The sequence below is a fragment of the Anomalospiza imberbis genome, chromosome 16 (genome assembly GCF_031753505.1).
Source record: "Anomalospiza imberbis isolate Cuckoo-Finch-1a 21T00152 chromosome 16, ASM3175350v1, whole genome shotgun sequence".
In the NCBI taxonomy this organism is placed as follows: domain Eukaryota; kingdom Metazoa; phylum Chordata; class Aves; order Passeriformes; family Viduidae; genus Anomalospiza; species Anomalospiza imberbis.
The window spans coordinates 8,771,800-8,799,327 of record NC_089696.1 but is presented as its reverse complement, the minus strand read 5'-3'; the positions used below and the strand labels follow the sequence as shown (position 1 = coordinate 8,799,327).

The following is a 27,528-nucleotide window of genomic DNA, read 5'->3' as shown; positions in this document are numbered from 1 at the left end:
ATTTAATTCAATGGGAACTTAAAAGGGCCATTAAACGAGATCAGTAATGCAAGAGCTTTCCAAAGACATCCTGGGCCAGATGCTCCCTCCCAACCACAGGGAGCAGCAGTCACCAGTTCTTAGGCTAGCCAATATCTGAAGCTGTAGTGTCCCCTTCTCCAGAGCAGGAGATGTTTTTACCACTCACCAGAGTAAACTGAAATGTGGTGAGTCAGAGCTGTTGCGAGTCAGGGAGGCGCTCTGACCGTCCAGCTGGGCTGAGCTGAAAGCTGCTGCCTCTCTGCCTCTATCCAGGGTTTAGCATGAATCAGTGTATCAGGAAGGTGCCAGAAGTGTAGCCTGAGAGCTTCCTCCAAAACCGAGGGCAGAAGCCTTTGTTTATACCAGGATGCTGGGAAGCCTCCAGTTTGTGTGGCACCAAGGTGGTGATCAAGAGAACGGCCAGAAAGCTCCACTTTTCTTGTGCTTTCCCTTTCAAGAGTTTGACCTCAGGAGTGTTTTGCCATGTGAGTTCTCCAGGTCCAACCACCCCCGTGGTGGGATTTGCCCATTGCTGGAGCACGTTCCCTCCCATCCTGCCTCTGGCTGGACCCAACACATCAGCGCAGGGACAGGATGCTCTCCGTGGTCTGTGGGTTACAAGCTCACTCCTCGCTCCAGCTCCTCGTCTCAGCTGGGGAAGGTGTGAGTTTGTATGTTTTGACTTTGTTCATTCAAGCTTACAAAACAACCGCATCTGTCTTGAAACTCAGGTGTGTCCTCTCATCCAGCGAACTCTTCGCGGGAAAGCGCTGCTGTGAAATCGCTTTATCAGCCACGGCCACCGCTCGCACCTGCCCAGCCGTCCCTCGCCTCCTCCGGCACCTCCCGCGCCGTGTCCCGGGGGCCAGGAGGGGTTCGCATCCCTGAATTTCCGCGCGGGGCCCTCTGGAGGTCAGTGTTCGCCCGCGCTGCGGCGGACCTGTTGCGGGCCCGCGGAGGCTCCGCGGGCAGGGCCGGGCCGGGCCGGGCGGGAGCCGCCCGCCCGCTCGGAGCGCCGGCCCCGCGCCCGCCGCCCGCCCCATCGCCCGCGGGGGCGGCGGGGCCCCCGCGCTGCCGGTGCCTGCGCGGCCGCGGAGCCGCCGCTGCCCGCGGGGCCGGCCCCGTCCCCCCGCCCGGGGCGGTGCCGCGCTGCGGCGCGGGTGGGGCCGCGCGGCGGGAGGTGCCGTGCGCGCCCGCGGAGCCCCGCGGAGCCATGGCGTACATCCAGGTGCGTGCGGAGCGGGGCGGCGGCGCGGCGGGCCGGGGGTGATCCCCGGGGGATGGGGGGGATCTCTGGGGCGGCTGCGGGACGGGCGCGGTGCCGCGGCGGGGCCCCCCCGTGGTCCCTGCCCGGTGCAGGTGCGCAACTTCGGGTTAAGTTCTGGGGAGGAGTTCCCGGAGGCGACAGCAGCCCCCGGCGCGGGGCCGAGCGGGGCCGGCAGCTATTGCTAGCGAGACACCGGGGCAGGAGAGGATCCCCGCGGGGTTGGCGAGCAGCCCTCCGGCCTCTCTTTGTTGGGGGAGCGGGGTGGCCCCGGGGACGAGGAAGCCCGTCCCGATCCCGCACAAGGACTTCTTGGAGAAAGGAGGATGCCGAACCCCGCGGGCAGACCGAGGTGCGATGGGCCGCCCCAGCCGGGGCACGGTCCGGCGGGTGGGGGGCACCTGCGGGGTGGGGGGCACCGGCGCCCTAGGCTGCGGGGAGCCCCGGGCTGCGCCGTGATGGATGGGCTCTCCCAGCATTGTGGGGCTGAATTCTTGTCGGGCTGGCTCAGACCCTGAGCGACCCCCGAGCCGCCCGCTTCCCAGCCTTTGCCCCGAGCGCAGCCGCACAGTTCGCGATGAACCCGAGCGGGGGGGACATCTCCAGCCGGGCGGGCGCTGGTACAGACCCCGCTACCGACGCCACCCGTGCCCCCTGTCCCGCGGGGCCGTGCCCCCCGCGGTCCCCTCCCGCTCGGGGTTGAGCCCGGCGGATGGGAGCAGGGATGCTGAGGGAGCTGTCCCGGGAGTCGGGCTGGAACAGCCGCGGGTGGACCCCGCCCGAGATGTCCTGCGAGGCTCGGGGCTCCCGGCGCCCCCCGGCTCGGCGGGGTCTTGAGTGGGCCGGGCAGGCCTCCAGCAGCACGGCCGTCGGGGCCCGTGGGTACAAGGGGGGGTACCCGAGTGCGGAGCAGGGCATCAGCAACGCCCCGTTATCCCCACACCGGCGTCTCAGTCACGGTGGGGTGGTGGGAGATGTGCGGCTGAGGGCACCGTGCGGTGTCCACTGCCGATGGAGGTTGTGAGCCTTTCCCGGGGTGTAACTGCGGGGGCAAAACGCGCTCTGTGACCAGCGAGGACCCCACCCTGCTGCAGCATCCCTGGGGGTACTGCCACGATGGTTTGTTGTCACTGCTCTGAGGACCTGGCTGGGATCGGCGGCTCTGCTAACCTGGAGCAGGTAACCCCAGGCAGGGGCCCTGCAGCAGGTTGTGGAGATGGAGTCCTGCCCCCAGCCTCGCCCTTGATGGGGGCTCACTCGTGGCTGGAGACTCCCATCTGGCTTGTTCTGTGCTCGGCCAATTGGGATGACGTGGCAGAGCATGATGGTGCCTCCCTGGCCCTGGAGACTGAGCCGCTCTCCAGGGGTTGCTGAGCACATCGCAGCTGCTGTGCTCCCGGGGATCCCCCGCGCCAGCCCCCGCTGCTGCAGCCTTCCCCAGCCCCTGTCCCTCCGCAGCCCTGCCCCTCGTGCCCGGTGCCGGCGAGGTGGGTGAGCAGGTGGTCGTGTTTGCTTTCCTTTCATGGGCCCCTGCAGTTCAGCCCTGCATGGTGCTGGTGACTTGTTTACCTCTTCAGCACTACCATACTCAGTTCTTATCCCTGCCCTCCCGTTTGGGGTGGCCTCAGGCTGGCTCTGTCCCGGGATGGCTGTGTGCCCTCGGGGCTGGTGGCACACAGGGTGCTGTGACCGATGGTGGCCAGGAGGGCTGTTGGCTGTGAGCCCGCCGTGTCCCTGTGGGCCTTTGGAAAAGCCCTCTCTTTGCGTGACATGTGCTCGGCGTTCGATCGCGTGGCACCGATCCAGCCGCTTTGTTTTAGAGCAATTTAAATATCCTCCTTGCAGTTCTGCTAAACCACTGGGCTTTGGCTGCAACTTTGCATTAATAAGGAATGATAAAGCCCTTTTAACCATTTAGCATCTTCTTAAACAGTTGGCCCATGGGTATCTGTAATCACTGTCTTGTCTCATTGCACCACAGCTCTTCTAGTCTTTTAACTGCTCCTAACAAGTGGTGGCTTTTTTGACAAGCACTGGCTTCCAAGAAGTTTAAAAGGAAGGCTTGCACCAAAACGTGGTCCATGGCAGAGTTCTTGGAACAAAAGGCAACTTCTGCATCCCAGTTCCTTCAGAAAAGGCTGCTAGTGTCATGTCATGAACGTAAAGCTAGGAACCAATTTCTACATTTGGAAGAGTAGGATTGAGTTTTTTGTGGGGGTTTTTGTATTGCTTTGTTCTGTGGTTTTTGTATTGGTTTAGGTTGGTTTTTTTTTTAAGAATTCCTGATGTACAAAGCCAGGACAAATAGGAAACTTTTAGACATGGTCAAGGGAATGCAATAGCTAAGACATTTCAGCAGGTATCCAAAATGCTAGTGAGTCTCCAAAGGAAATGAGTCCATTATATATATATATAATGTTTCAAGGGTGGCTTTGTGAATAAAAACTGGTTTGTGATGCCTTCTTCCTTTGCTGTAGATTTTCTCTGTGGCTTAGGGGAGGTGGCTGCAGTGCAGATTTTTGAAAGGGAGTGTGGGAATCAAGCCTTTAACTTCTATCTTTTGTGTTCTTCAAGTCACATCTGAGGATGAGGCTGAAGGTGCCCAGAGATGTGTATGCAGTGGAGAGTATTCAGTTTGTACCCTTACCTAGAAGTGGTTTTTTAATGAGTTGGCATTGGAACTCCATTGATATGGGCTGAATGTGGAGAAAAGCCTTTTTTTCCACTGAAAAAATTTGGATATGGTTGCTGTCAGCAGCGAGTAGTTGCTGCAATTAGAGGCAAGTTACTAAAGAAAACAAAATAAGTGGTTGCATGTGATACCCATTAGCAAGAAGCAATGAGCAGGATTTTCATGCTTCAGAATGGGTTTGGGAGTTTTGCTTGTGGGAAAGGAGGAGCAGAAGGAGCTTTGTAGGGAAGGATTGGAAATGGCAGAAGCTAATGCCCAGTCAGACCTCTCCTTCCTCTAACATCTACAAGATACTGTCTTGCCAGAAATTCAAACTCATCCCAGACTGGGGCGTGTCATGGCAGAAAATTTAAAGTTGTTTGAGCATTGCTAACTTGTTTTTGTCTTTTTCATTTTGTTCCCCTTTGCTTCATCCTGGATGTCTAAAAGGACAGTTGGAACCAATAAATGAGGTGAGTTAATCTGATGATTCACTCCCCGCTCTGTCTGCTTGCTCCATCCTGAGGGGATTGTCTCGTGTTTTCTGACTCTTTACTGATGTCCTAGATATAAGTAATGCACTGCATTTTGGGCTGGTAATTTTTTGGTTTGCAGTGCCCAGATTTTGTTTATGGGGAAAAAAAAGTGTGTTTTACTGTAGCAAAAAGCCATGTTCCTATGAAATCTTCTCTGCAGATCAGGTTCCTCTGAGGAAACCCCTCCGCATGGTCCACACTCATGAATGCTGCAAATGTCTCGAGTATTTTGGGGAGATAACTATGGAGAATCTCTCATGCACTGTATTTCTTCAGTTTCTCAGGAGCATTTCAAGGTCACATACAGCTGTTAAAGCAGTTTGACCCTGGGTGCAGGTGCTGTGCCCTTGCAGCTGCCGGTCTCCCACCGTGCCCACAGCGCAATGCCCTTGTGCTGCTTAATGAGCCCTCTCATGAACAGCAGAAGTTGGGGCTGGTGTGGGTGGGAAATGAGCTGAGTTTTGGCTGTCTGCTCCTCTCAAAGCAGAGCTTTAATGTGGGGGGAAGGCTGTGGGGATGGCATGGAAATGGGGCCACAGGGTGCTGCCGCTCCGATGGGGAGCTGACACAGCACTGGTACAAGTGGTGCTGCCAGTGCTACCACAGAAACCTAAGAAATGAGAGACTTTTCTGGGTCAATTAGTCTTCTAAAAAAATATCATTGAAGGTTCTTCATTAAATTAATCATGGTAGCAGAGCAGAAGCATGAGGATAGTGTGCTCTGGCTAATCCATTTTAGTGGTGAGTTTGTTGCTCCACGTGTACGGATTGTACGAATATTACTGGTACATCTACAGGGATGAAGTGTGTTCACATTACTGTGTTAATTAAATAGATCCTTGCTGGATTAAACTGATGCTTTCACTCACCTTCTGTTTTTAATTCCTTCTGTTGTCTATTTGCTGATCTATTAGATTGTTGATGTGTGTTGAAAAATATGCATGTTTCCACTCCAGCATATTGCTGTGCCATAGTGCTTTGTAAATCACCCTCTTGCCAACCTACATAATAATACATTGCTACTAGAGAGGAAAATACCTGCAGAGAATGCTTATTTTCCTGCCTTGTTACGGCATCAGTGGGGTTGGGCTGGTAACTGCATAGCACTTGTCTGTTGGTATAGATGAAATAAATATAGTTCTTAATGTTCTGTTGCAGAAACACAAACACAGCTGAGTGTTTTTTCTCAGTAGCTATTGATGGGTTGTAATCTTGTACTTTGGTTTGCAATGGCTCCAGGGTCTGCTCGCTCGGATCTCGGATCTCTTGCTGTGCCGGTGGACTTGCAGGAATTGTTGTCAGAAGTGTTTTGACTGTAGCTGTTGTCAAGCAAATGAAGATGAAGTTGAAATCCTGGGACCTTTTCCTGCCCAAACTCCAGCCTGGCTGTAAGTTCAGATGCATGGTTTCCTAGCTTTAACCAAGGAGTAGGACTGCTCAGCTGTGATGAGAGTATTGATATGAATTGCAATGGGACATTCAGAGGATGCCACTTAGAGGGTGGGAATGCAGGCTACTCCTGGCATGGTGAAAAAGGGCGGCTCTGTTAACTCAAATAGCAAGGTTAGTCTTTGTAAAAACTGTTTCTGATGGGTAAGACAGAAGTTGTTTTGTAAGCTGGCATAACAAGGATAACTGGTTTAGCTGTGCCCCCTTCTCTAAAGATGCCTTTCCTCTTCCGTCCTATTTCCTCTTCAAATGGACCAACCCTTTGGAGCACTTCAACTTCAAATGCTGATGAGGTTGTTTAGAAATACTTTCTTATCCTAGCATGAAGGTGATTATCATTTAGGCAGATGAAAGGCATAGCTGCTACAGGCTCTGAAGGGGAAATTCATTTAAAGTTTCATTTAGCAGGACTTGATCTCCTGCATCACCGTAGTACTCTTCAGAATTTCTTCTCAAATCATTAAAGAAACACAGCACCTGGTCTTATCTGGAGCTTTGATTAGTATGTTTGCAAATCCACTACAAAGGAAGTCAGTGAAGTCTTCCCTCTTTTACTCCCTCTCAGTCAGGAATCTGCAGCAGAGAGGTGACCCTGTGGAGGCAGTAGTGAAACCAAGAAGGGAGCAGAGCTCTCTGGTGGTTTAGTGGCTGCCTTGTCAGCTGAGCTGGGCTTTGTGGAGCAGACCATTTGATGGACACGGCTTCAGTGTGTCCAGAACTTGTGGCACAGGAGAGGCCTGCTCGGTGCATTGTGTGATGCTCAGACTTTGGTACCTGGGCACTGAGGCACTCAGGTAATTTTATCTACTCGTGTGAGTGTGTGCTGTTATTCTCTGTCAGCTCTGGAAGGGTCATGTCTTGGTGCTGCATGAAATAAATTTTTTCACGTTTAAATTGCAGTCTTGTCCATGTACTCTTTCGAATTCAGGTAGAACAGGAGGGTAATTAATACTGAAGCAATAAAAATAGAGCTGTTCAGGATGTGTTAGAGTGGTTTTTAGATGTGGAGCAGCATATTTAACAGTCTGATATATGCTCAGAAACTGATTCACCTGCAATTAATGGGGAATGGAAACAAAATCAATGCTAAATAGGAAAGCATCACGCACAGGAGAGCACAGTGATGAGGTTGCAGTATTGGACGTGGAAAGATTGGTGCAGGAGCAATTACATCTTGGGAACAAGTAGCTGGGCTTGTGGTGAGAGGGTGATTCAGAGCTTATCTGGTGTGCTGAGCAGCAGAAGGGACGTCCTGTGTGTTTTGGGGTGCGGAGTGATTGTACCAGGGTGTAGTTTTTGACTCCTGGATTCTTCTGTCTGGATAAAGGGCTGATGTGAGTGCTGAAGCCCTGTTCTTATCTCAAATCTCAGATGTATGGTGGCTTTGCAGATCAGTTGGACTTTGCCACGGGCAGAGAACGTGGAGAGCTTTGAACTCACAGAATGCTCTCTCCAGCCTGTATTGTTTCTCCCTGGTCCTGCTCCATCTAACGCCCCTACGATAACTTCATGGAATGGCCATAAGCAGAGGACGACGCTCTTCGATGAAAAACAACCCAGTTCTTCAACCCTGTTGCACTTTATGCTTCACACACAGATGCTCACAGCCCTGGGAAGGGTCCCTGTGACCCCAGCCCAGGCCATTTGTCCATCTTTCCCTCCAGCTCCAGGTGGTTTGGTGCAGTTAGGGTCTCCCTGTTCTGCTCTGTGCTGACAGAAGGTGAGTTCCCAGAGGTGAAGCCTGAGAGGGGCAGCAGGCACCAAAGAGGAGGACACAGGACACAAGTGGCTTTGCTTTGCCTGGAGACCTGGATGCTGCTGTGCCTCAGGGTCACTGTGACATCTCCTGTGACACAGTTCACACCTGTGATCTCCAAGGATGCCTTTTGACTCACAATTGATGTATAAGCTGCAGATAAGGCTTTGCTTGCTTGAAAATGCCGTGGGCTCCTCTTGTGGACCCAGAGTGGTGCCAGGCAATGTGATAATGCTTTGTGCTTCCAGGGGGATTTTGCTGGAAAATGGTGAGGGAGCACAAAAATTAAGTGAGGAGGACTGACTTAAGATGAGGGGAGATAGGACAAAGAGGAGATAGGTCCTCTGCTTCTCCCTAAGGAGATGTGACTGAGAGGAGAGGGGGAGAAAATGAGCCTGGAGAGGAACAAGGGTCTGGAAGATGAAGAGGAAAAGTAAAAGGCAGGAGTGAGATTTGGTATGTTTTGTTTGCTGACAAATAGGAGACCCAAGCTTTTTGTGTGCATGTTTAAGGTAGAAATGATCCCATGTTGACTCAGAATTCAGAAATCAAAGAAGAATTCTGTTTTCACTGTGTTGATCTTATATTTTTATATCTGTATATGCATTTTTGGATGTAGGGAATGATCTCTGGAGTTAGAGGAGTTAGTTACTCTGAGTAAGAATTTGGACTTGTTCTTAGAATAAGGTTTTTAATGTTTTTAAGTCCTCAGAGATCTGTGTATACCAGTTGAACCCCCCCTTTTTTTTTTCTCTCTCTTATTTTTGGAGAATGGGGTTTTGTATTTAGTGGAAACCCTACAATGAAAAACAGGTTTGATATCACCTTATTTTACGTTTAGATGCGTACATTGAATTTGGGAACAAATCAATTTATTGTATTCCTTGCTTGCAGCCTGAAAGTATTTTAAAAATAGATTTGTGTTTTTCAGCTGAGGTCTTTCCATCTTGCCTATTCTTCATGGGCCTAAGACACTGGTGTGATGTAGAATGCAATTTGTGCCTTCCTCACCTTCCTACCCACTCCCCAGGGGAAAACTGTTTTTATGGTCCTTATTGGTGAATGAGCAAACATATAAATGCCCATGGTTAATGACCCATCCTTTATATTTTGGCCCTAGGTTTTCCCTTTGGCAGCTCTGAGACACTTCATTGTCCTGGAAATTCAGGAGTGGACGATAAAGCTGCAAGTTTAAGCCCTTCCTCTTGGGAGAAATGGATTTTTCTGACTTTCTGATTTTTTGGCAGTGGCAGCTTAGGGAAAAACAAACAAACAAAAAAAAACCCCTTCCTGCAGTGAGTCCAGTTGCAATGACTTGAGTGCATGGTAACTTCTTGTTATTTCATGAGGAGCACTTCCATCCTGGTCCTTGCAGAAATGGCCTGGGAATGAGGGTGGATGTTTGAGCTGCTTGTTATGGAATATTCTACAAACCCCAAAGATAAACAGTGCACACTGGGAGACTGAATTGAAATCAGGACATGACTCCTCTTTGCAAAGGTTCAGATTAAACAGAAACAGAGCTGCTTTAACCAGAGCCAAAGTTTATTTGAGGAAAAATTATTGTGGCTCAGTAGCAATTTCCTTACTAAAGGTCATCTGTATGTTATTAACTCACTATTACGTTTACCCATTGTAGAACATCCTTAATGCCTCTCTTCCTGATTCCCTTTTCACCCTGCCTTGTTCTGTGCATTTGCTTCTCAAACACAGGCATATCCAAATGCCACCTGTGATTGTGTGGACCTGCATTTAGGCATGAAAAAGCTATTTGTGTTCCAAGTACTGATCATATATCAAACTGTATGGTTTGGACTGCCTTTAATGGGCTGCAGAGCTGTGCAAATATTGTACGCCCCTTTTAGCAGAGGCTTGGGTTTTGATTATTAACAGAATTTGTTTTTTAGTGTGGATGAGTTGTGTGAGTCTGACTTGGTGAAATATGCATGGATCCTGCTGTGAACTTTGTGGCTTGGATAAGAATTTCCAGTTGGTTTTGGGGGTTGGCTTGTTTCCTAATGCTTGTTGGGCTTTTATGCAAGTTTACTGCTTTTTGCAGAATATATCAATTGCTCTGCTCCAGTCATTGGTTATTAATGAAAATGATTCAATATATTTCATTTATACTCAGCTGAGTTGTGCACATAGAAAGGGTGGCTTGGAAGCAAAATTCACACAGAATTCCCCTTTGCTTTGCTCGTTTTGTGCTGATGCTTTCCTTGTGATCTGCTGCTATTTTCTGTCTGGTGGCCTGGCTGTTTTGCAGGATGCACCACACGTCATGGACCCATTGTGTGATTCCATTTCCATCAGCAGCACTCCCCTCTGAGCACACAGCTGTAGACTTTTCCTCTTGCAGTTGTTACTGTCTGCTCCTGCCCTGCTTTCAGTCAAAGTTGGGAGATCCTCACTTCTTTCAGGAGCCACTGAAGCTGGGACATGTTGGAGTTTTTAACCAGAATGTTGTTTTATATAAAAACAACTTGTGTGTACATGTACTCCCCTTTCAGTTTGTTTAAACGTATATATGTGGACTTCTCCATGATGCCAGCCTTCTGTGGAGTCTTCTCCAAGATGCTACAAAACTTGCCTTGTCATTTAGATCCTGCCAAATTCCCTGCTCCCACCCAGATCTCTGGGCAGCACAATTATTGTCTGCTGAGAACCACATCTGGTTTATAGAAGTGGATAAAAAGCAGCCAAATATTAAAAAAAGGCACGCCAATGAATAGCAAATAATTAATTGTGTCTGTAAGATCAAGTTTTGAAACTTTACTGGCAAACCTGCAGTGTTTTACCAGGAGGTGTGTGGTAGATTTGGGATACCTGAGCATGGTGATTTTCTGTGCTGGTTCCTTCCCAGTGAAGTCTGTGCTTCCAAAGTGTAGCTGTGAATTACAGCAGGAAGCTGCTGTTTGAGGTTTTTGGGGTTTTGGTTTGATTTTTTTTCCTTAGAGAGAAGTACAATATTTCTGATCAACATCTGAGTTAGATGTGCCTTAGTGGCCTGTGTCATGCTCTAGTACTAAAAAACTGTTAAAAGTACTGATAAAACTGTTTGAAAGACAGGCAGAAAGGTGAAGAATCTGTTTTTTGCATAAGTCTGAAGTCATGTGCTCAGCCTTTTGCTTGCCAGACTGATAAGGAGATAGCCCACAGCATCGAGGGACGAGCACCCCAGAATGCCAGCACACGTTGTTATTCTGTATATACTCCTTGTACTGGGTTGAATCATGCAGAGGTCTCTCATTATAACAGGATAAGCAGCCAAAATGAGGACAAAGATGGAGACTCTGATAATACAATCAGCGAGCTGCCTCCCACTCTGCAGGATGTTTCCCCTGACAGAAGGCGGTCGTCCTCAGATACATCACGGTCCACTTACAGCCTCACGCGGCGAATTTCAAGTAAGGCTGTCCTTCCAACATTAATGTAATTCTTGTGGGGGAGAAAATCAAACTGTGGTGCTTGCTCTTTCATCTTTTGGACAGGGAACCGAGTCAGGCTGAAGGCACATGGATTAAAATCTCATCCTGTTTTGCAGGAGCGCAGTGGAAGGGGCCAGCCCTGTTTTTCTTGCTGAAGCACGAGCATGGTAATTGCACGTGCAGGTGGACAGGGAGGGAGAAGTGCAGGCCAGCTTGGGTTTCAGCGTGGCTGAGGGTGCTGTTAGTTGTTGGCAGGGCAAGGGGGAAAAGCCTCACTGTGGAGCCTGTGCTGGCATTGCACAGACACAGAATAGCTGTGCCTGTAATTGCTTTAGTGGACTTTCTAACAATCACATTGGTGTGCTTCTCTCATTCAGGTCTGGAGTCGAGGAGGCCAAGTTCTCCACTAATTGACATCAAACCCATTGAGTTTGGAATAATAGGTGCTAAGAAAGAAATAGTTCAGCCAACTATCCTGCGAAAAACCTACACCCCAGATGACTATTTTAGAAAATTTGAACCAAGGCTGTACTCTCTTGACTCGAATAGTGATGACATGGACTCCTTGACAGATGAGGAGATCTTGTCCAAGTACCAGCTGGGCATGCTGCATTTTAGCACACAGTATGATCTGTTGCATAATTATCTAATAGTGCGAGTCATTGAGGCTAAAGATCTGCCTCCTCCAATTTCTTACGATGGTTCAAGGCAAGACATGGCTCACTCCAACCCCTACGTGAAGATCTGCCTCCTTCCTGATCAGAAGAACTCCAAGCAGACTGGAGTGAAACGCAAAACGCAGAACCCAGTGTTTGAGGAGAGGTACACATTTGAAATCCCCTTTTTAGAAGCCCAGAGAAGAACTCTGCTTTTAACTGTAGTGGATTTTGACAAATTCTCACGCCATTGTGTTATTGGCAAAGTGTCAATGCCCTTGAGCGATGTAGACCTTGTGAAAGGTGGACACTGGTGGAAAGCCCTTGTGCCTAGTTCTCAGGTAACAGAATTTATCAGATTATTGCCACAGTTTTTCTTGTTGTTTTGGGGGTTTTTGTGTGTGTGTGGTTCCTTTGCCTGTTGGCAAGTAATGCTGTTTCTAATTAGTAATTGTCATCTTGTTAACACAGCATCTGCTGGGTTGGGATTATGTGGGCCTGTGACTGGTTTTATAACTAACAGTGTGAGGTAGAGAAGCTGTCTTTGATAGTCATGAGCAAAGATCCTATGTCAGCTTAAACAAGAACAACTCAAGACTGCTCTGGAAGTCTGCACTTTGGGAAGGTGTTTCTTGTCACTGCAGTGACCTGCATCCATTCTCAGGAGTGCTGTGGCACTGTCCCACCCAGGTCATTCCTGTGCTCTGAGGACATGAGGGGAACTGCTGGTGCCAGTAATGATTTGATTCAATAAAACATGTAGAAGATGAAATCTACCCAGACCTGTGCTATAATGCACAAGCAACAATCTGCAAAGGAGTGGTAGATTTGTTTTCATCAGATCCCTGAAAGAACTACATTTGCCATAAATATTTATCTGCTGCAAGTGGAATGTTGCATGCATTTTGGGCATTTCAGCCATTCAGTGGGATGGGAAGAGGAGATCAGAGGCCCTGTGTGCTTTCAGCTCTGTTCTCAGGAAAGGGCTGTTCTGTGGAAGGATCTGAGTTTTGCAGCCAGGAATGGTGGTTACCTACCAAACTTGCCACTAGTGCTATCACCCACATAGCTAGAGGCACAGAACCCTGTGAAAAACCATAAGAACATAGTGTGAACAGCTCTCAAATGTTTTACTAAGGACAGGAATACAACACAAGATTGGTGTAACAAGCTTGCCGCCTTTCCCAGTTCCTTCCCAGCTCACAAATTGCATTTTCCAAGGAGTCTTTGCTGAATTAAACCCAGTTGGGTGGTTCACTTTTTCTTTCATTTTTAGGTGTTCACAAAAGGGTGCCATAGCCAGAGATACTGGATGAAGTGAGCAGTAAATCATTGACCTCATTGCTGTTTTACGTGTGGGTTCAAGAGTCTGATTTGGAGTGGAAATTTCTCATCAGACACTTGTGGAAGGGGAATTTTTGGAAGTTGTTGGAAGTGAAGCCAGCTGGGCTGTGGCTCTGCTCTGCCCCCTCTGTGTGTGCAGAGAGCTGGGAGCACTTTCTTCTCTTGCTCAGACTTGCTGCACTGTATGATGGGGAGGAGGATCAGGGCTCCAGGTGACTGCAGGAGAGCCAGCTGGATTTCCTGAAACAGGAGTGTTGTGGGATTTGCTTCAACAATGTTCAGGCAAGAAAGGAAAATTTTGGAAGTTGTGCACAAGTCAAAACCATGGGGGTCCCTGAACGTGAGTTTATGTAGGGCATGTCATTGCATCCCATTATCCTCCTGTGGTTTCCACCATGCAGTTTTGCTTCTCCCCCTGCTCCCTACTTTTGCATGATAAATACTTCTCTTGTATTTTGCATCTCTTGATGAGTAACATGGACTCATTCCACAGCTAATACAGACCTTGATTAGAAAAGATCATCTCTGCCTTCATGTGCCAAGCTCCGAGCCAGCTCTTCCTTTCCCCCTCTCCAAAGTTTCATTGAAAGCTGCTGCTGTTTTCAGCAGTGCTGTCTGCTTCACCAGCATTCAAGATAAATTATCTATGCAGAAGTTGGCATTTCTGGTATTTATAAAGGGAAGGAGAAAGACAAAACTCCATTTAAATGCACAGGCTTAAAAGCCTTTTGCATTTATCCCCTTGCTATCATATGGAAAAACTTAGGCAAAAATTCCTCCACACTTTGATCAGTAAAATGGTCCTTTCATACCTTTTTGCTGGTTTTACCTCAGCTGGCAGACTGCAGCTGTAAAGGGATCAGCAGTGCTTATGCAGGGCATCCAGGGATGATGTTTCGCATCATCTTCCCATATTTTCTCAATGATGAAATTTTTAAAGTTCATTGAGTAAGGAATGTTTCATCCTAGTGGTGATTAAATTAATTGATCAAAGGGTTAAGATAAATCCTGGAAGAAGTAAAACAATAAAGCTTATTGCTTTGAAAAAAATACATTTTAATGTCTTTCGATAAGTGGTGTTTGTGCTGGAAATTTCTGAGGGATTTTTTTAGGCCTAGTTGGAACCTTCTGCCTGTAGAATGATAGATTTGACATGTTGACAATTTTTTTATACTTCTCACTTTTTTGCTTGATTAGCTGAGGGACAGACAGCCTTTATCAGTTTCTTGTTGGATTGAACCGGAGCCTGCTGAAGTGTGCTTTGTGTTGAGAGAAGCTGATAGACAGGGACAAAAAATAAATATCTACATGCAGTTGCATTTTATTTTGCAGAAGGTGTCCTTGGATCCTGGAGAGCACCACAAATCACTGTGGCGCGGTTCTGATCTTTAGTCAGGAAAATTTGCCAGTCTGAGGCTGTGACACGGAGCAGCAGCTGGAAGCATCCCCACAGCCACAGTAGAAGAGGCTGAAGCAGGTGCTTGGAAAAGCAGTAACAGGAGGGAGAGAAACACAGACAGTCATAGGCATGATATGTGAAGATGAAAGACACAAAATATGTGATTTTTTTTTTAAAAATAGAATTTATAGACAGAAACATCATGAGATGGAGGAAAATGAATCCAAATGGCAGGAGCTGTGGAGAAGTTTTCTTTTCATACTGGTGGGAGTGGGAGGGCGGCAGGCATTGTGAAAGAGCACAGAAAGTGGCCAAATGACACGAGCTAAGATGAACATCTGCTTTGCACTTGCTGTCTCCACCTGGAAGCCATTGGCACAGAGTGTGCTGATAAAGTCAGGTGCCAAGTCCTTGTCCCACCATCACACTGAGTTCCCTCGTGCCAGAGCTGGAACCTGCCTTAGTACAGGGCTGTGCCAGCACCTGTGAGCTGCAAAAGGTGGGGAAAGCCATGAATCCTTTGGTGCATGCAGTGTCAGCAGGGACAGTGAGCTTCTCCCAGGTGGGGCACGGTCCAGCTTCTACAGCCAACAGCTCTTGGCTCGTATGGGAGCTGGACCCAGATCAGCTCCTTAGCCTGTGGATGGGATGTACAGCTCCTCATTGTTGGAGGAATATCTTCATGGCCAGCTCATGGAGCTGCTGTGAGTGAGCAAGCAGAGCATTTCCCTGGTGTAAGGAGGTGCTGTGCTGTACTGTCCTGCTCCCTGTCAGCAGCGGGTGGCCCGAGGACCCGAGCACAGCTGAGCAGCAGGCTGTCCTCTCAGCCTGAGGAGCCAGAGCTACAAACTGCTGGGTGCCCAGCCTCGGGCAGGAGGCTGTACCTGCACAGAAGCACCTTCCGAGCTTGGATCCGCGCTCGGCGCTCAGGGGGATCGAGCCCAAAGCGGAGGCACGGCAGAGCTGCTGCCCGATGCATCATCAGAGCCAGCAGCTAAGCACAAGGACTTCTTGTGGAAAATGTCAGTGCAGGTATTGCCAAATTCTTTGTCCTTGGTAGTTCTGGGCGCTTTCTCTTGCAGGGTAATTATTGCTTTTCTAAAACGCAGTAGCTGCTCATGGAAAGGCTCTTAAGTCCAGTCCCCATAGGAACACTCTGCACTACTTAAATATCCCCTGAAATGTGTGTGGCTTTGCTTAATTACCATGAATGAAGTTGGCAGGCCTCACTGTAGCTGGGCTCAGATTCACATATTTCGCCGCTAAAACTAATTCTGAAGCACATGTTCAGGACCCCAAGTTTTATTGACATATGATTCATTTCTCTTTTGGCAGATTTGAGTGGGCAGGAATAAATGTTTTAGACCAGCAGTAATGAGAGCTTGGAGATCATTCTGCAAAAGAAAAAAAAAAGCCTAGTTGTGGTGGGAAAATAGCATGAAGTTCCTTCTTCCCTCAAATTAAGCCATTTTTAGTAGAGGTAGTGTGTATTGGACTTGCTTTTTTAACCTCATACTATGAGTGCACTAGAATGACCTGTCAGTTCTGATGTTCAGGATGGTACAAGGTGGTTGCATGGGGCCATGTTTGCTCACCAGCTGGAGGTTATAAATCACCCTGGTAGTTTACCTGTGGCCATTGGAGGAGGTGGCCCTGGGCAAAGCCTGGCAGAGGGCAGGATACCCCCACCCTGCAGGTCACTGGAGTTAGAACTGTGATGGGATGCTGTGATAGATGCTTGTCCATCATGATAACATTTTAAGCTCTTAATCTATGGTTTGTTTTCCTATTTTGGCTTGTGTTGTTCTATCTTCTTTTATTTCACTCTGTATGTTTGTTTTTCCTCAGTTCCATTCCAGTGGTTTTTTTTCCCCTTTCCTTTTTGAGTCTGTAAAGCTCCAGCATTGAAAATTTTTTCTTCTTGTCTGTTTCTCTTTATCCTTATCTGTCTTCTTGGTCACCTCATCCGTTCCCCTCAGTGCTGTTCACTCCTTGACCTTCCTGCAGAGAACTAGGATGCTGAGGGGTGTATTTTGTGGAGGACGAATCCAGAGGAGAGGCTGGTGGGGTCCAGGAGCAGGACCTCTCCATAGGATATCTTCTTCCCAAAGCTTTTTGCACAGTAGAGGCTTTCTCGTGGCCTTTCAAACTGAGGCAAAGACAATTTGGCTTTAGAAGGGATTTTGTGACTCTCTTCATCATACATCCAGTTGGTGCCAGTTATGTAGGAAGCACTGCTCCTATTCAGTGGTAAGGATATTTTTTCTCAGGTTCTGGTCCTTATTAGCTCAACCTTCCCCAAACAATGGCTCTGTCACAGGATGCTGTAGAAAACCTGTTAGAGCCAACTGTTCTAAACCATCAGTTTTCTAATGTGCCTGGAGGTACCAACACAGATAACCTTGAGGAGGAAAATCAATCTGAAACTTCATTAGGAGTGATGCATAGATGTCAGTGCTGATGTCATGTGCTCTGGTTTGGGAAGGCTTTCAGCTGCAGAATTTTGCTGGTGTTGTAGCAATGCACAAGGAACCGTCTGGGGGGCTGTGAGGAAGGAATTACCTGGTCCAACCAAGATGTGCATTAATTAAAAGCCCATCTTCCTTTGGAGGCACCTCTTTGTTTCAGATATGACAGGAAAGAACAGGAAAAATTCTGGTTCAAAACCTCTGGGTTCAGCCCAGGCAGTAACTGGAGAAGGTTCTGGATCACAGGCGAGCCCAAGGCTGCAAATCCAACCTGGCAGTGTAATACAGCCGGGAGTGAAATGTTAATCAGACCTTCAGGAGAGTCTCAGACATCCCAGACTTGGTGTCACTCCGGCATCTCATCAAACAGGAAATTGCTTTTCCAGGGTCATCTGGGATCTCTGCACGGATCAGCTCGTCATCAGCATAATAATGGCAGCTGAAATGATGCCTTAGCATAGAGGGGCACCTCTGCACGCTGTCTGCTGGGAGCAAAACACTTGGAGGCAAAACCAACAGCTCTGCAGTTTCCTGATGAAAAGACCTAGGAAACACAAAATTCAGGCACTTCCTTGCCCTTCGGTGAGCAGTGTGCCGATGGCAGCTCTTGTGCATGAACTCCATCCCCTCTTCTCAGCTCAGCCCCTACAGGAGCCGGGGCGCTGGGGATGCCCCAGTGTGAGACAGGACAAGGGTGGTGATGTTCTGTGCCCCCACAGGATGTCTCTGAGCTCGGCCTCGCTGGTTCTGGCAGCACAGCGTGTTTCCAAGCTGGGTGAGCAAGGCTGTCACAGCAGCAAAGGGAGCCATGGCCCAGGAGAGGCACAGGGAGCTGAAACCTCCTGCCTTGTACCTCCTGCTTCTTGGAGCAGCCCGGGAATTCTTTGTTGTTTGCTGCCTATGGCAGGTGACTGAAGCACAGAGGAGGCTGTGAGCGTGCGTGGCACGGAGGGGACAGTCCCAGCCTATGGTGACAGCCAGCCACTGATTCATCCTCCTGTGCTTGACATCCCCGAAGGCTGGGGCGGCGGGTGAAACATGTTTCCCAGATCCTCGTGGCTGAGCTGGAAGTAATGCATTTATAACATCAGAGGCAGGTGGCTGCTGGCATTGAGTGCCTTGAAAAGGCTGAGTCACTTGTCCAGGGAGGTGAGCTCTCCGGGAATCTGGGCTTCCTTCTGGAAACACCTTCTGGTGCTGCTGCTGCTCTGCCTGCAGTGGGGCTGCCCCTCCCTGCTGCCTCTGAGCACCCCCATCCTGCCATGGCCTTTGGGCAGGGGCTCTGTTCCTCCCCTCAAAGTAACTAGCCCAAATGTGGGAACTCTTGGAGAGCATCAAGTGGCAGAAGGTGCTGTTGAGATTTGTGAGATCAGGCTTGATCTGAGACTGATTAAAGCTGCTCATAGTCTGCCTGCTGTCTTTGGTGGACCACACTTCTAGAATATAACATTTTATATCTCTCCTTACTCAAATTTAAGCCTAGATAGCCAAAAGGATTTTTCTAGAGGTGCTGAAATCCCTGTTAGGTTAAGTCCTATGGAAAATTAGGTCCTACCTTTACCTGTGGAAGGCTGGGTGGGTTGGGCAGCAGTGTGATGGTTACGCTGTAGTGGCTCCTTCCGTCATCTCTGCAGGGGTGATGGGACATGGTTCTCCTGCCAGTGCCTAAGTGGGTGTTACAGATCCAGCCTGACCCTGTCAGTGTACAACATTGGGCTTTTTTTTTGTAAATGGATCATAAATGCAAATGAATTGGAAGCACAGAGATCTGCCTTCCCTCGCTGAGCTCCATGGCTCCTCTCTGGCCCAGGGAAATGCCTTATTTCCTGCAGTTCTTGGATAAGATCAACAGGTTCCATCACTGGACAGCTCCACAAGGAATTATCCCAAATCTGAATGCAGATTTTCAGCACTCTAAGCCTGAGGTGACTGGAAAGGCCCTACATCACTGCCCCATGCCAGCTGCCACCTGGCTGTGCCAGAAGTTTGGTATTTGCAGCTGGAGCTGTTTGTCTCTCCCCAGCAGGTAATAAAATCACTGAGCAGTTTCCTAATTTGCACTGTCCAAATGCACCTGAATTTCTAAGAATTTAAGCTTGAATGGAACCTGACCTGCAGTGATTGCATGTGGAAGTAGGACTGGGTCTGTTGAAAATGTTGTTTATATGGTGGAGGGTTGCCTCGTGTGGCTCCTCTTGAGGGTGGTGGTGTGGGCACTGTGATGCTTCCATCCTGTCCTGGTAATAGGATTAAAAATCACTGACCGTTCTTGATGATAAACATGTCTGCAGGCTGTTGCAGCCACAGACCTGAGAGGAGCATTTTTAGGCAAAATCAAATGAAAGATGATAGTTTAAATCAATTAGATGGTGTTTAAACCACCTGGGATGTGAGACTTGGATCCTTGTGTTGTGCCACCACAGGGTACCACGGTGTATGTAGAAATGTGAGTATTGTGTACCTATTGGGTCAGGCGGGTGTTGGGGAGTGGCTTTTTGATGGAAAGAACTTAAAACATCATATATTGAACAGCACTGTGATGTGGGAGCTGGCCCAGGTTGATGGAAGAGAGGTGCCTTCAGGGTGAGGCAGAAATACTGTAGCAACAAAAGAAAATACGTGTGGTAAATGTGAGTGTGGGTGCTGTGGAGTCACAATGCTGCCCCACAATGTGACCCACAAGCTGCTGTGACAAAAGGAATTTGTGTTAAGAAATCAGATGCTTTTTCTAGTTGGGTTTCCCTGAGCCTGATGTCTTTGCCATCATGTGCTGTGCCTCATGTGCTGCCCCATCTGCTGATGAACCTGGTTCTTTGGGTCAGTTCAGGCTGTGGCTGTTCTGAGAACCTTTTACTTTACTGTCTACCCATAGTGTCTGGTTTCTGTAATCTAATATTTGGGACATCAGTAAAGATATTTAAGCCTTTTGTTATGATTGCAGTACCACTGCAGCTCCTCTTCCTCTTGGAGTGGGCTCTGACACCTGACCTAGGTTGGTTTTGGGCTGTTTGACTATTTGGGATGAAGCACTAGCTCTGCACTCCTGCCTGGACCTGGCACTGGGCAGTTGGATCAATTCCTGCCTGGGCTGCCCGGTGTGTTTCCAGGCTCCAGAGTGGTTGCAGTGTGTGCATTTTGCATCTGACAGTAAGAGCCTCTCAGAGCCAGGTCATGGCAAGGGGGTAGAGGTTATTTTAAGCCCTCATGTGTGAGGGGCAGTGATGTGAGCTCTCCAGCTCTCTAATTATTAGTTTTAAGCATCATTAAGGAAAAGGAATGGTGGCTGAACAGCTGTATTGCTGTGGAGCTGTGGCCTTGGGGCAGCTGGTGAACAGCAAGGGCACAGCCAGGCTGTGCCATGGTCTCTGGTAGATGCCAAGGGACTCTGATCTGCCTTGCTGTGACCCAGGGATGCATTAACCACTGCATGTCTGAATTTCCCAAGTGGCTGCTGTGGCCCATAGGGGCTGGGGAGGAAAGAGAATGTTTTCTCCAGTGGGTCCGTGTTCTGCACCTTGGTAGGATCAGAACTACCTGGAACCATTAAAAATGGAGCAGGTAGAAGCCACTGACCTTGTAGCCCTGCCTCCTTATAGATCCTCTTTGCATGGCTGCTGGGAAGCTGGTGAAGGATTGGTGATTAGAGAAAGCTCTTCTTTTGGGGAGAGTTCCTTTCTTGTTTCCACTTAGCACGAGGTACCAGCAGATGGTTCTTGGTTGCAGTTCAGAGCATGACTAAAATTCATTTTTCAGGCACTTAGACAAATGGGATTTATTTAATTTCTCTCCCTTCTCTTCTCCTCTGAGCTCTGTTCTAAATCTCCACATTCTCTTTTCCCTGCAGAATGAAGTGGAGCTGGGAGAGCTGCTCTTGTCACTGAACTACCTACCAAGTGCAGGAAGACTGAACGTGGACATCATTAGAGCAAAGCAGCTTCTTCAGACAGACATGAGCCAAGGTTCAGGTAAAGGGCAGTGCATTTCTCACATTACTCTTGCACAGATTATATGTGCCTTTAAAGCAGATCAGTGAGGCTGCAGTTTGTGGGGGACCCAGGGGGATTTGATGCTCAGTTCCTGTTAATACAAGGCTCTGGATGTTCATCTTGTATGTACAGACAACAATAATGAAAGTATTTGGAGCGCTTACTCTGAGATACAATGGAGGGTTTGCCAAATTTAAAGGAAAGACCTCTGAGCCAGGCTGAGGTGAGGAACCAGGAGCTTTGATCCCCCTGTGCTGTGCTGTGTAAGGCAGCCCATGGGCATTGTTCCCTGCTGGCCCTGGGCACTCTGGCTGGGAGCTGCTTTGTGCCTCTGTCCTCAGGTGGTTTTCCTGTGTTCCTGCCCCCTCTGCTGCTGCCAGAATCTTGGCATTTTCCAAAAAGAACAGCATGCTTGGTCTCTGTCAAGGCTGACATTAACTGTGGTTTTGGCAGGAACTGTTTTTAATCCAGCTGCCTGACTTTTGTCCCCAGTGCAAATCTCTGGGGGCGGCGTGGGGGTACCAGTCCCAGGCATTTCCAAAGGCCATTTCCCAGCACAGTCCATCCCTGTGGTGCCCAGCCCTCCTGGGCAGGGCTGCTGACTCACGATCCCCATAACACAGGGCTGTGCTTTGTGCTCTTTGCCAGATCCCTTTGTGAAAATTCAGCTTGTTCACGGTTTAAAGTTAACAAAAACCAAGAAGACCTCCTGCATGAGGGGCACGATAGATCCCTTCTACAATGAGTCCTTCAGCTTCAAGGTTCCACAGGAAGAGCTGGAGAATGCCAGCCTGGTGTTCACAGGTAAGAGTGCTGCTGGTATCGGCTTGGCTCGGTCAAGCAGCCGTTGTGGGTGTGCAGGAGACTGCTTGCCCCACCCTGCAAGGGGTGCCCATCACTGGGGTCTCCTGGGCAGCTTCATTAGCTCTTTGTCCTCTGCAGAAGCTGTCGCTGTCCCCAGCAAGGCCAGCCTGGCTGGGAGTCAGTCCTGTGCTTAACTGGTGCCGTTCAAAATGCTCCTGTGCAGAGGAAGAGGAGCATTAATTGCTCTTCTCAGTGGCACCCAACCTGGGCACAGAGTCAAACCTGAGAAGAATGAGGGGAGAGCAGTGAACAGGCACTGGTAAAATAACTTCTGGTACTTGACGTGGTTTGCTGGCGAGAGGATGCACCTACAGGTGTTCCACAGTGACCTCAGCTGTTCTGTGAGCAGGGCTTGCTCATGCCTTTGTTTCTAAAGGGCTGGGACTCCGTGCCAAGCCCTGCATGGCACAGCTGAGATGACCCAGATACAGACCACAGAGCCTGGGGGCCACGAGCAGGCTCAGAGCTGACCTCACCCGAGAGCTTTGTCAGCGCTGGAGATGCTTGGCTGGGATAGGAATTTCTATTTTTAAGCAGTTTCTGAATCTCCTGTATTTGTTCTTGAGGCACGAAGACAGACAGTAGAGCCTTGGTGCTGTGAGCAGGAGTGGCAGAGCACTCCTGGTTCAAGGAGTTCAAGGAGGCTTACTCCAACCCATTAGTTTGTTTCCAAACATGTTATAACAAAAAGGGATGCTGATTAGCAGCTTAAATTTTGCCCTTCATGCTCAGAAATTTCCTCAGCAAAACAGCTATAGTTAATCACTGCTTTGCATGCATGTCACCCTGACTGTACCTTGCATGTGCAGTGATGAATTTGTTCTTGGAAGCTTCCATCAGGTGATCTTGTGCATCCCTGGATTCTTTGTTTTCCCCTTTTCCTGCTGGGAGCAGAAAAGGCAAAGAGAGTAGCAGCTCTGCAGTTGGGAGGGTGAGGGGAACTCGCTGCTCCTCAGCACAGTGAATGAAGTTAGGATTGATGAGTGGGTCTCTGAGTATTTTTGTGTGTGCACAGGGGTGTATTCCCAACGAGCCAGTGGGAAGTTGGCTGATGCATCACCCTCTCACGCAGTTGGGTTTCAGCGCTGAGCCTCGTGAGTGAGGCTTCATTTTCTGAGTGACATATTGCTTGCTTTGAATTTGCAATAAATAATCCCAGGCCAGAAATGTCCCCAGCAGCTCCAAAGCTGGGAAGGAGTGTGCAGAGCTCTGGGAGGAGCAGTGGGGCCAGGTTCCCCTGGCTGCCCTTGGCCTGAGTGAGGGGTGAGGTGCAGGGTGGGCACGGCGCTGCCTGGGCTGGGGCTTCTGCTGTGCCTGGGACACTCTGCTGTGGGATGTGTGGCTGGTGTAGCCAACAGAGAGCTGGAGCCAGGGGTGCTGGTCATGTTTTTGTGTGTACAGCCTTCTGCTGGGTCATGCCTGCACTGTCTGTCACAAGGACCTCTGGGTCAGGGGACATGGTGGTGGTGAAGGTGCCGAGCCACATTCAGTGTTCATCCAAGTGACAGATTTGCTCCTGATGGTGGTGGAGGTGTGTCTCCAACAGGGAGTGCAGCACCAGTTTATTTCTGTGTGCATCTGTGGGGTTCTGCTGAAATGAGTTTCTGAAGGTCTGGGAAGGGGGTTGTGGAGTTCCCCACAGAGCTCCTTCTTGGCACCTTTCAGTATTATTCAGCTTAAGGGTTCGTGAAGGGCTTTGGGATCCTCTGTTAAAAGATAATCAAGAACAAATGTTTGGCAGTATGGGTATCTTGCAATGTGAGCATCTCTATTTTGCATCTCTGCATAGCAGGGGTGTAGTTTTGTTTTGTTGTTTTTTTTAACTTAGGTGCTTTGTGGTAATTTTTTGCTGCAGTGGTGGTTCTTTCTGTTATGTGTTTGTTTGGAATTGTTTTTTATTTCTTTTCTCTTCTAATCCACATCTCTAGTCCATTAGGTCAGTTAATTAAATTTGCTGTTGAGTCAAAGTCCAATTGAAAAGCAAAATAATCCTGCTTGAAGGGTGGGTGATGATGCTTTGAATGGAGAGAGAGAGCTGTAAAAGCAGCCATGGGAGCTAGAAGTGAGTATGTCTTCAATAATTTAAAGGAACCTTTATTGTGGCTTTGTATTTTGGACCCAGTCTGCAGCTGTCTTTACATTGGCTTGGCTTCACTGGAAAGCCCTGGAGCTCTGCCAGTTCCCATCAGCTGGGGCTCCTGGCTCCCACTGGGGCTGGTACCACACTGCAAAGGAAGGCACTATCCACACAAAGTAAGATGAATTTTGTTTTCTCCCCTGTGTGTTTTATTCCTGTGCATCTTGTATCAAGCTGTCTGTGTTCAGTGCACTCTGGTATGGATTTCGCCACTGTTTGCTGTGAGTTACCAAGGATTGTGTGTGCAGACAGTGGAGACACACGGTAAAGCACCATCCCTGCTTTTCTGGTGGTGCTCTGGAGAGCTGAACTCCAGGCCAAACTCAGGGCTGAAGCACAGCTGGATTTGAGAGAGGCCCTGGGTGCCTCCAGGATGTGCACAGGAAGAGCTCTGCATTAGCCAGGATTGGAGGAGAGGGTGGTTGGGCTGCTCCTTTGGTCTTTCCTCCTCCTTAGGCACACAAGGATTCAATACTGTAAATTATTGGCATTTACAGGCCAAAATGCTTCTCCTTCCACACTGGTGCAGGACACCTTGTACCAGCTGTCTTCCTGCCTTCCCCTCTGCTCCTTCCTCAGATGCTACTGGAGCTCACTAACTCACATGTTCCAGTCCAGTGCCCAAAATGAGGTGGGATGAGCTCTGGTGGAAATGGCCTCTCCAGGAAAAAGCACCCAGGGTCAGGATTTCTGCTGCAAGTACTGTCTGACAGCTTTTCCCCAAAAGAGGCTGAAAGCAGGAAAGCCACTGATACTCATAACAAGTCTAATGTCCTGACAAAAAAGAAAAAAAGTGAGGCTACAGCTGGTGGAGAGGATGTTTGATTTTGATTTACTTCATCAAACATGTTGTCTAGGTAATGAGCAGCCATATGCATATTGTGACAGAAATGCACTCTTTTGGGTGGTTCCTTTTTGCACTTTCTGGGGTTTTTTTTTGGCAACCTGACACATATCCCCCATGTGCCATCTTCTGCTTGAGTGCAGGCAAGTCATGGGCTCACCTCCTGCAGAGGAATGGGGCAGGCTCTGAAAGGTGGGGTGTTCTCCTAACCATGTACACCTGTGAGCAAAGCTGCTCCTCTGTCTGATGGCAAGGGGAAGGGGGAGTTTGGCCCTGACAGCAGCACTGGCAGCTGCTGCCCAAGATCATTTCCATGAAGAAAGAAGAGTATTTGAGATGGAAGGACAGCTTCTGTGCTGGATGATGGGCACCCAGAGACCCTGTGCTCTCCCCACTGAGAGATTTTGGGCTGTCCAATAAATCTCAGTCTGTCAGAAAGCTTAGGCTGTGCAGCAGGAAGGCAAACTACACCTGAAACCTGAGCACTGTAGTATTTTGTTAATGATTATAACGCTGTTAATAACAATCATCAGTAATGCTGTTTGCACTGCAGTAAAGCCCAGATGGCCCAATAAAAACCAGCAGCACTCCAGGGCAAGCTGTGTCTCAGTGACTCCTTAGCATCTTTTCATCACTTACCATAAGAAAAGACAACCTTCAGCACTCACAGTTGGGGTTGTGTGCCTCCCCGAGGTCCTTGTGGTGGCTGTGTGTCTTTCTCCATTTAAATGAGCTGTTTAAACATGCATGATCCTGCATGTTTGCATGGCAGGATCTTTAGGGCTTGTTACACAGGCAGAGTCCCCAAAGAGGGAGAAACCATCTCCACGCCCTGTGTACTCTGTGCAATTGTAGAGGGAAAATCTGCTTTTCCTTCTGGCCTGGCTGAAAGGGCAGCTGAGCTAGGACAGCCCTGGGGCTGATGGAGAGCAGTAGTGGGGCTCATCCCACTGCTGTTCCTGTCTGGAAAGGGGCCATGGCTCCAGCAGGGCAGGATGCTCTGGGGAGGGAAGCAGGCTGGACAGGGTGTGCTTGCTGGTGAAGAGATTGACCTTGAAATGTGTGTGACCTGCACTGGTGACATCTTCACAGTCACTCCTGGCTGAGGGTGCAGCTCATGGGCACTCTGTCTTCTGGTAGGAATTGGTGATACTCCTCACTTTTCAATAGGTTTTAAAAATTGGCAATGTCTCTGTTTTCTATAAAGATTTAGGACCTATTTTTCCATTTTATTTCCTTTTTTTTTTTTGAGTATTTTTGTTCCCAAGAGTGTTGAGACTTTGCAGACCTGTACCTGTGGTTTCAAGGGCTACAGCAGAGAGGCCCTGGCAATGCTAGCAGCCACCTCTGTGCCCCAAGTGCTGTAACGTGTGTCTTCAGACCCCTGGATAACTTTAATGCTTTACTCCAGGGCTCTAATAAACTTCCAGTTAATAGGCAGGACTTGATTAAAATAACAGATTGCTGTTCAATAGCAATATACCTGGTTCCAGTGGTGGCTCATTTTCAGTTGGCCTTTAGGAAAAGATGGGGACCATTTAATGAAGTTTGTCTTTTGAAAGGGGAAAAAAAGTAACTGTTGGTGTGTATTGATAATGATGCGGGTCTGGGTTGCTTTCACTGAAATGTTTTCTTTTTGAAGCAATGCTGCCTGTTTCAACAGGATGCAAAGCTAGTGGGGCTTTTCAGTGGTATTTTTTTAATTAACAGGCTGATTTCCAAATGTCCCAATCTGCTAAGCAGGTTGAAATTTGATAAAGTTTTTGTCCCGAGGCATCTCCAGAAATATATCTGAATTCTGATTTCCCTGGCTATGTGGAAGTATGACCTGGAGATACCAGCATCACCTCTAGCTGCTGTTTGCAGAGATGGAAAGCACCATGTCTGGAGTCATCACACGTCTGCATTTTGACTTGCCCAAGTCTCCTTTCTCCTCTTGCTTTTGCTTTCCCACATGAAAACCCAACAAACATTCAGGCACTTTGTCTTTTGCACACAGATATAGGGAAGAAATCTCTAATATATGAGTCAGATTAAACTGTTTTTTTCCCATGCTGGAATGCAGGAGGAGGATTTGATTTCTCCTTTGAAATACTATCATGTTGGGCACCATAACATTTCTTAGATGGACGGATAATTAGACAACTCACTGCTAGAAAATTGTTTCTTGTAATCTATTAAACATGTCTTTTGGAAGTACTGGACTGTCTGTATATTCCCCATATCTAGAGCTCAGAAGCAAAATGTAATCCCTGATTAAACCTGTGTAATCCTATCTTAGCCAAAGGAGAAAAAATGGAAAAAAACCACTGATGTCAGCACTGTGTTTTCTGAGGCTTTATACCTGTTTAATTTAGATCAGAATTTGGCCTTTGTGTCTGGTGTTATAAAACACTTCATTCATTTATGCAGCAGCCACCATATGGTCCTTGCCCAGGCCTGGGGAGGGCAGTGAGCTCCTGGCTGGTGCCTCCCGCCCTCCCAGGCCTTGCTCCAGGTCTGGTGGCCACACGAGGTGGCCCAGCAGGTCCTGTGAGGACACGGGGAGAGGGGCTCGGGGAGATGTGCTGGCAGGGGAGACCCCTGAAGCCCAGCAGAGCCTCTTCACAGTGGCTCTGGGTGCATTCCAGATGTACAAATCCCCTTTGGGAGGAGAGGGGGCCCCACTGCTCTCCATGCTCAGTCCCTCTGTGACTTGCTGGTCT

The 27,528-nt window shown here is 48.7% G+C and overlaps 1 protein-coding gene across 1 annotated transcript in view; it reads left to right on the top strand.

The window, feature by feature from the left end:
- Positions 1-1,109: 1,109 nt before the first annotated feature.
- The window catches only part of SYT17 (synaptotagmin 17), a 33,523-nt gene continuing 7,104 nt past the window's right edge, over positions 1,110-27,528 (top strand). The window contains exons 1-7 of the mRNA XM_068206865.1: positions 1,110-1,249; positions 4,412-4,429; positions 5,732-5,880; positions 10,956-11,104; positions 11,503-12,122; positions 20,837-20,957; positions 21,627-21,782. Coding sequence (XP_068062966.1) covers positions 1,235-1,249; positions 4,412-4,429; positions 5,732-5,880; positions 10,956-11,104; positions 11,503-12,122; positions 20,837-20,957; positions 21,627-21,782 — 1,228 coding nt within the window. The 5' untranslated portion in view covers positions 1,110-1,234. The remainder of the gene's footprint in view (positions 1,250-4,411; positions 4,430-5,731; positions 5,881-10,955; positions 11,105-11,502; positions 12,123-20,836; positions 20,958-21,626; positions 21,783-27,528) is intronic.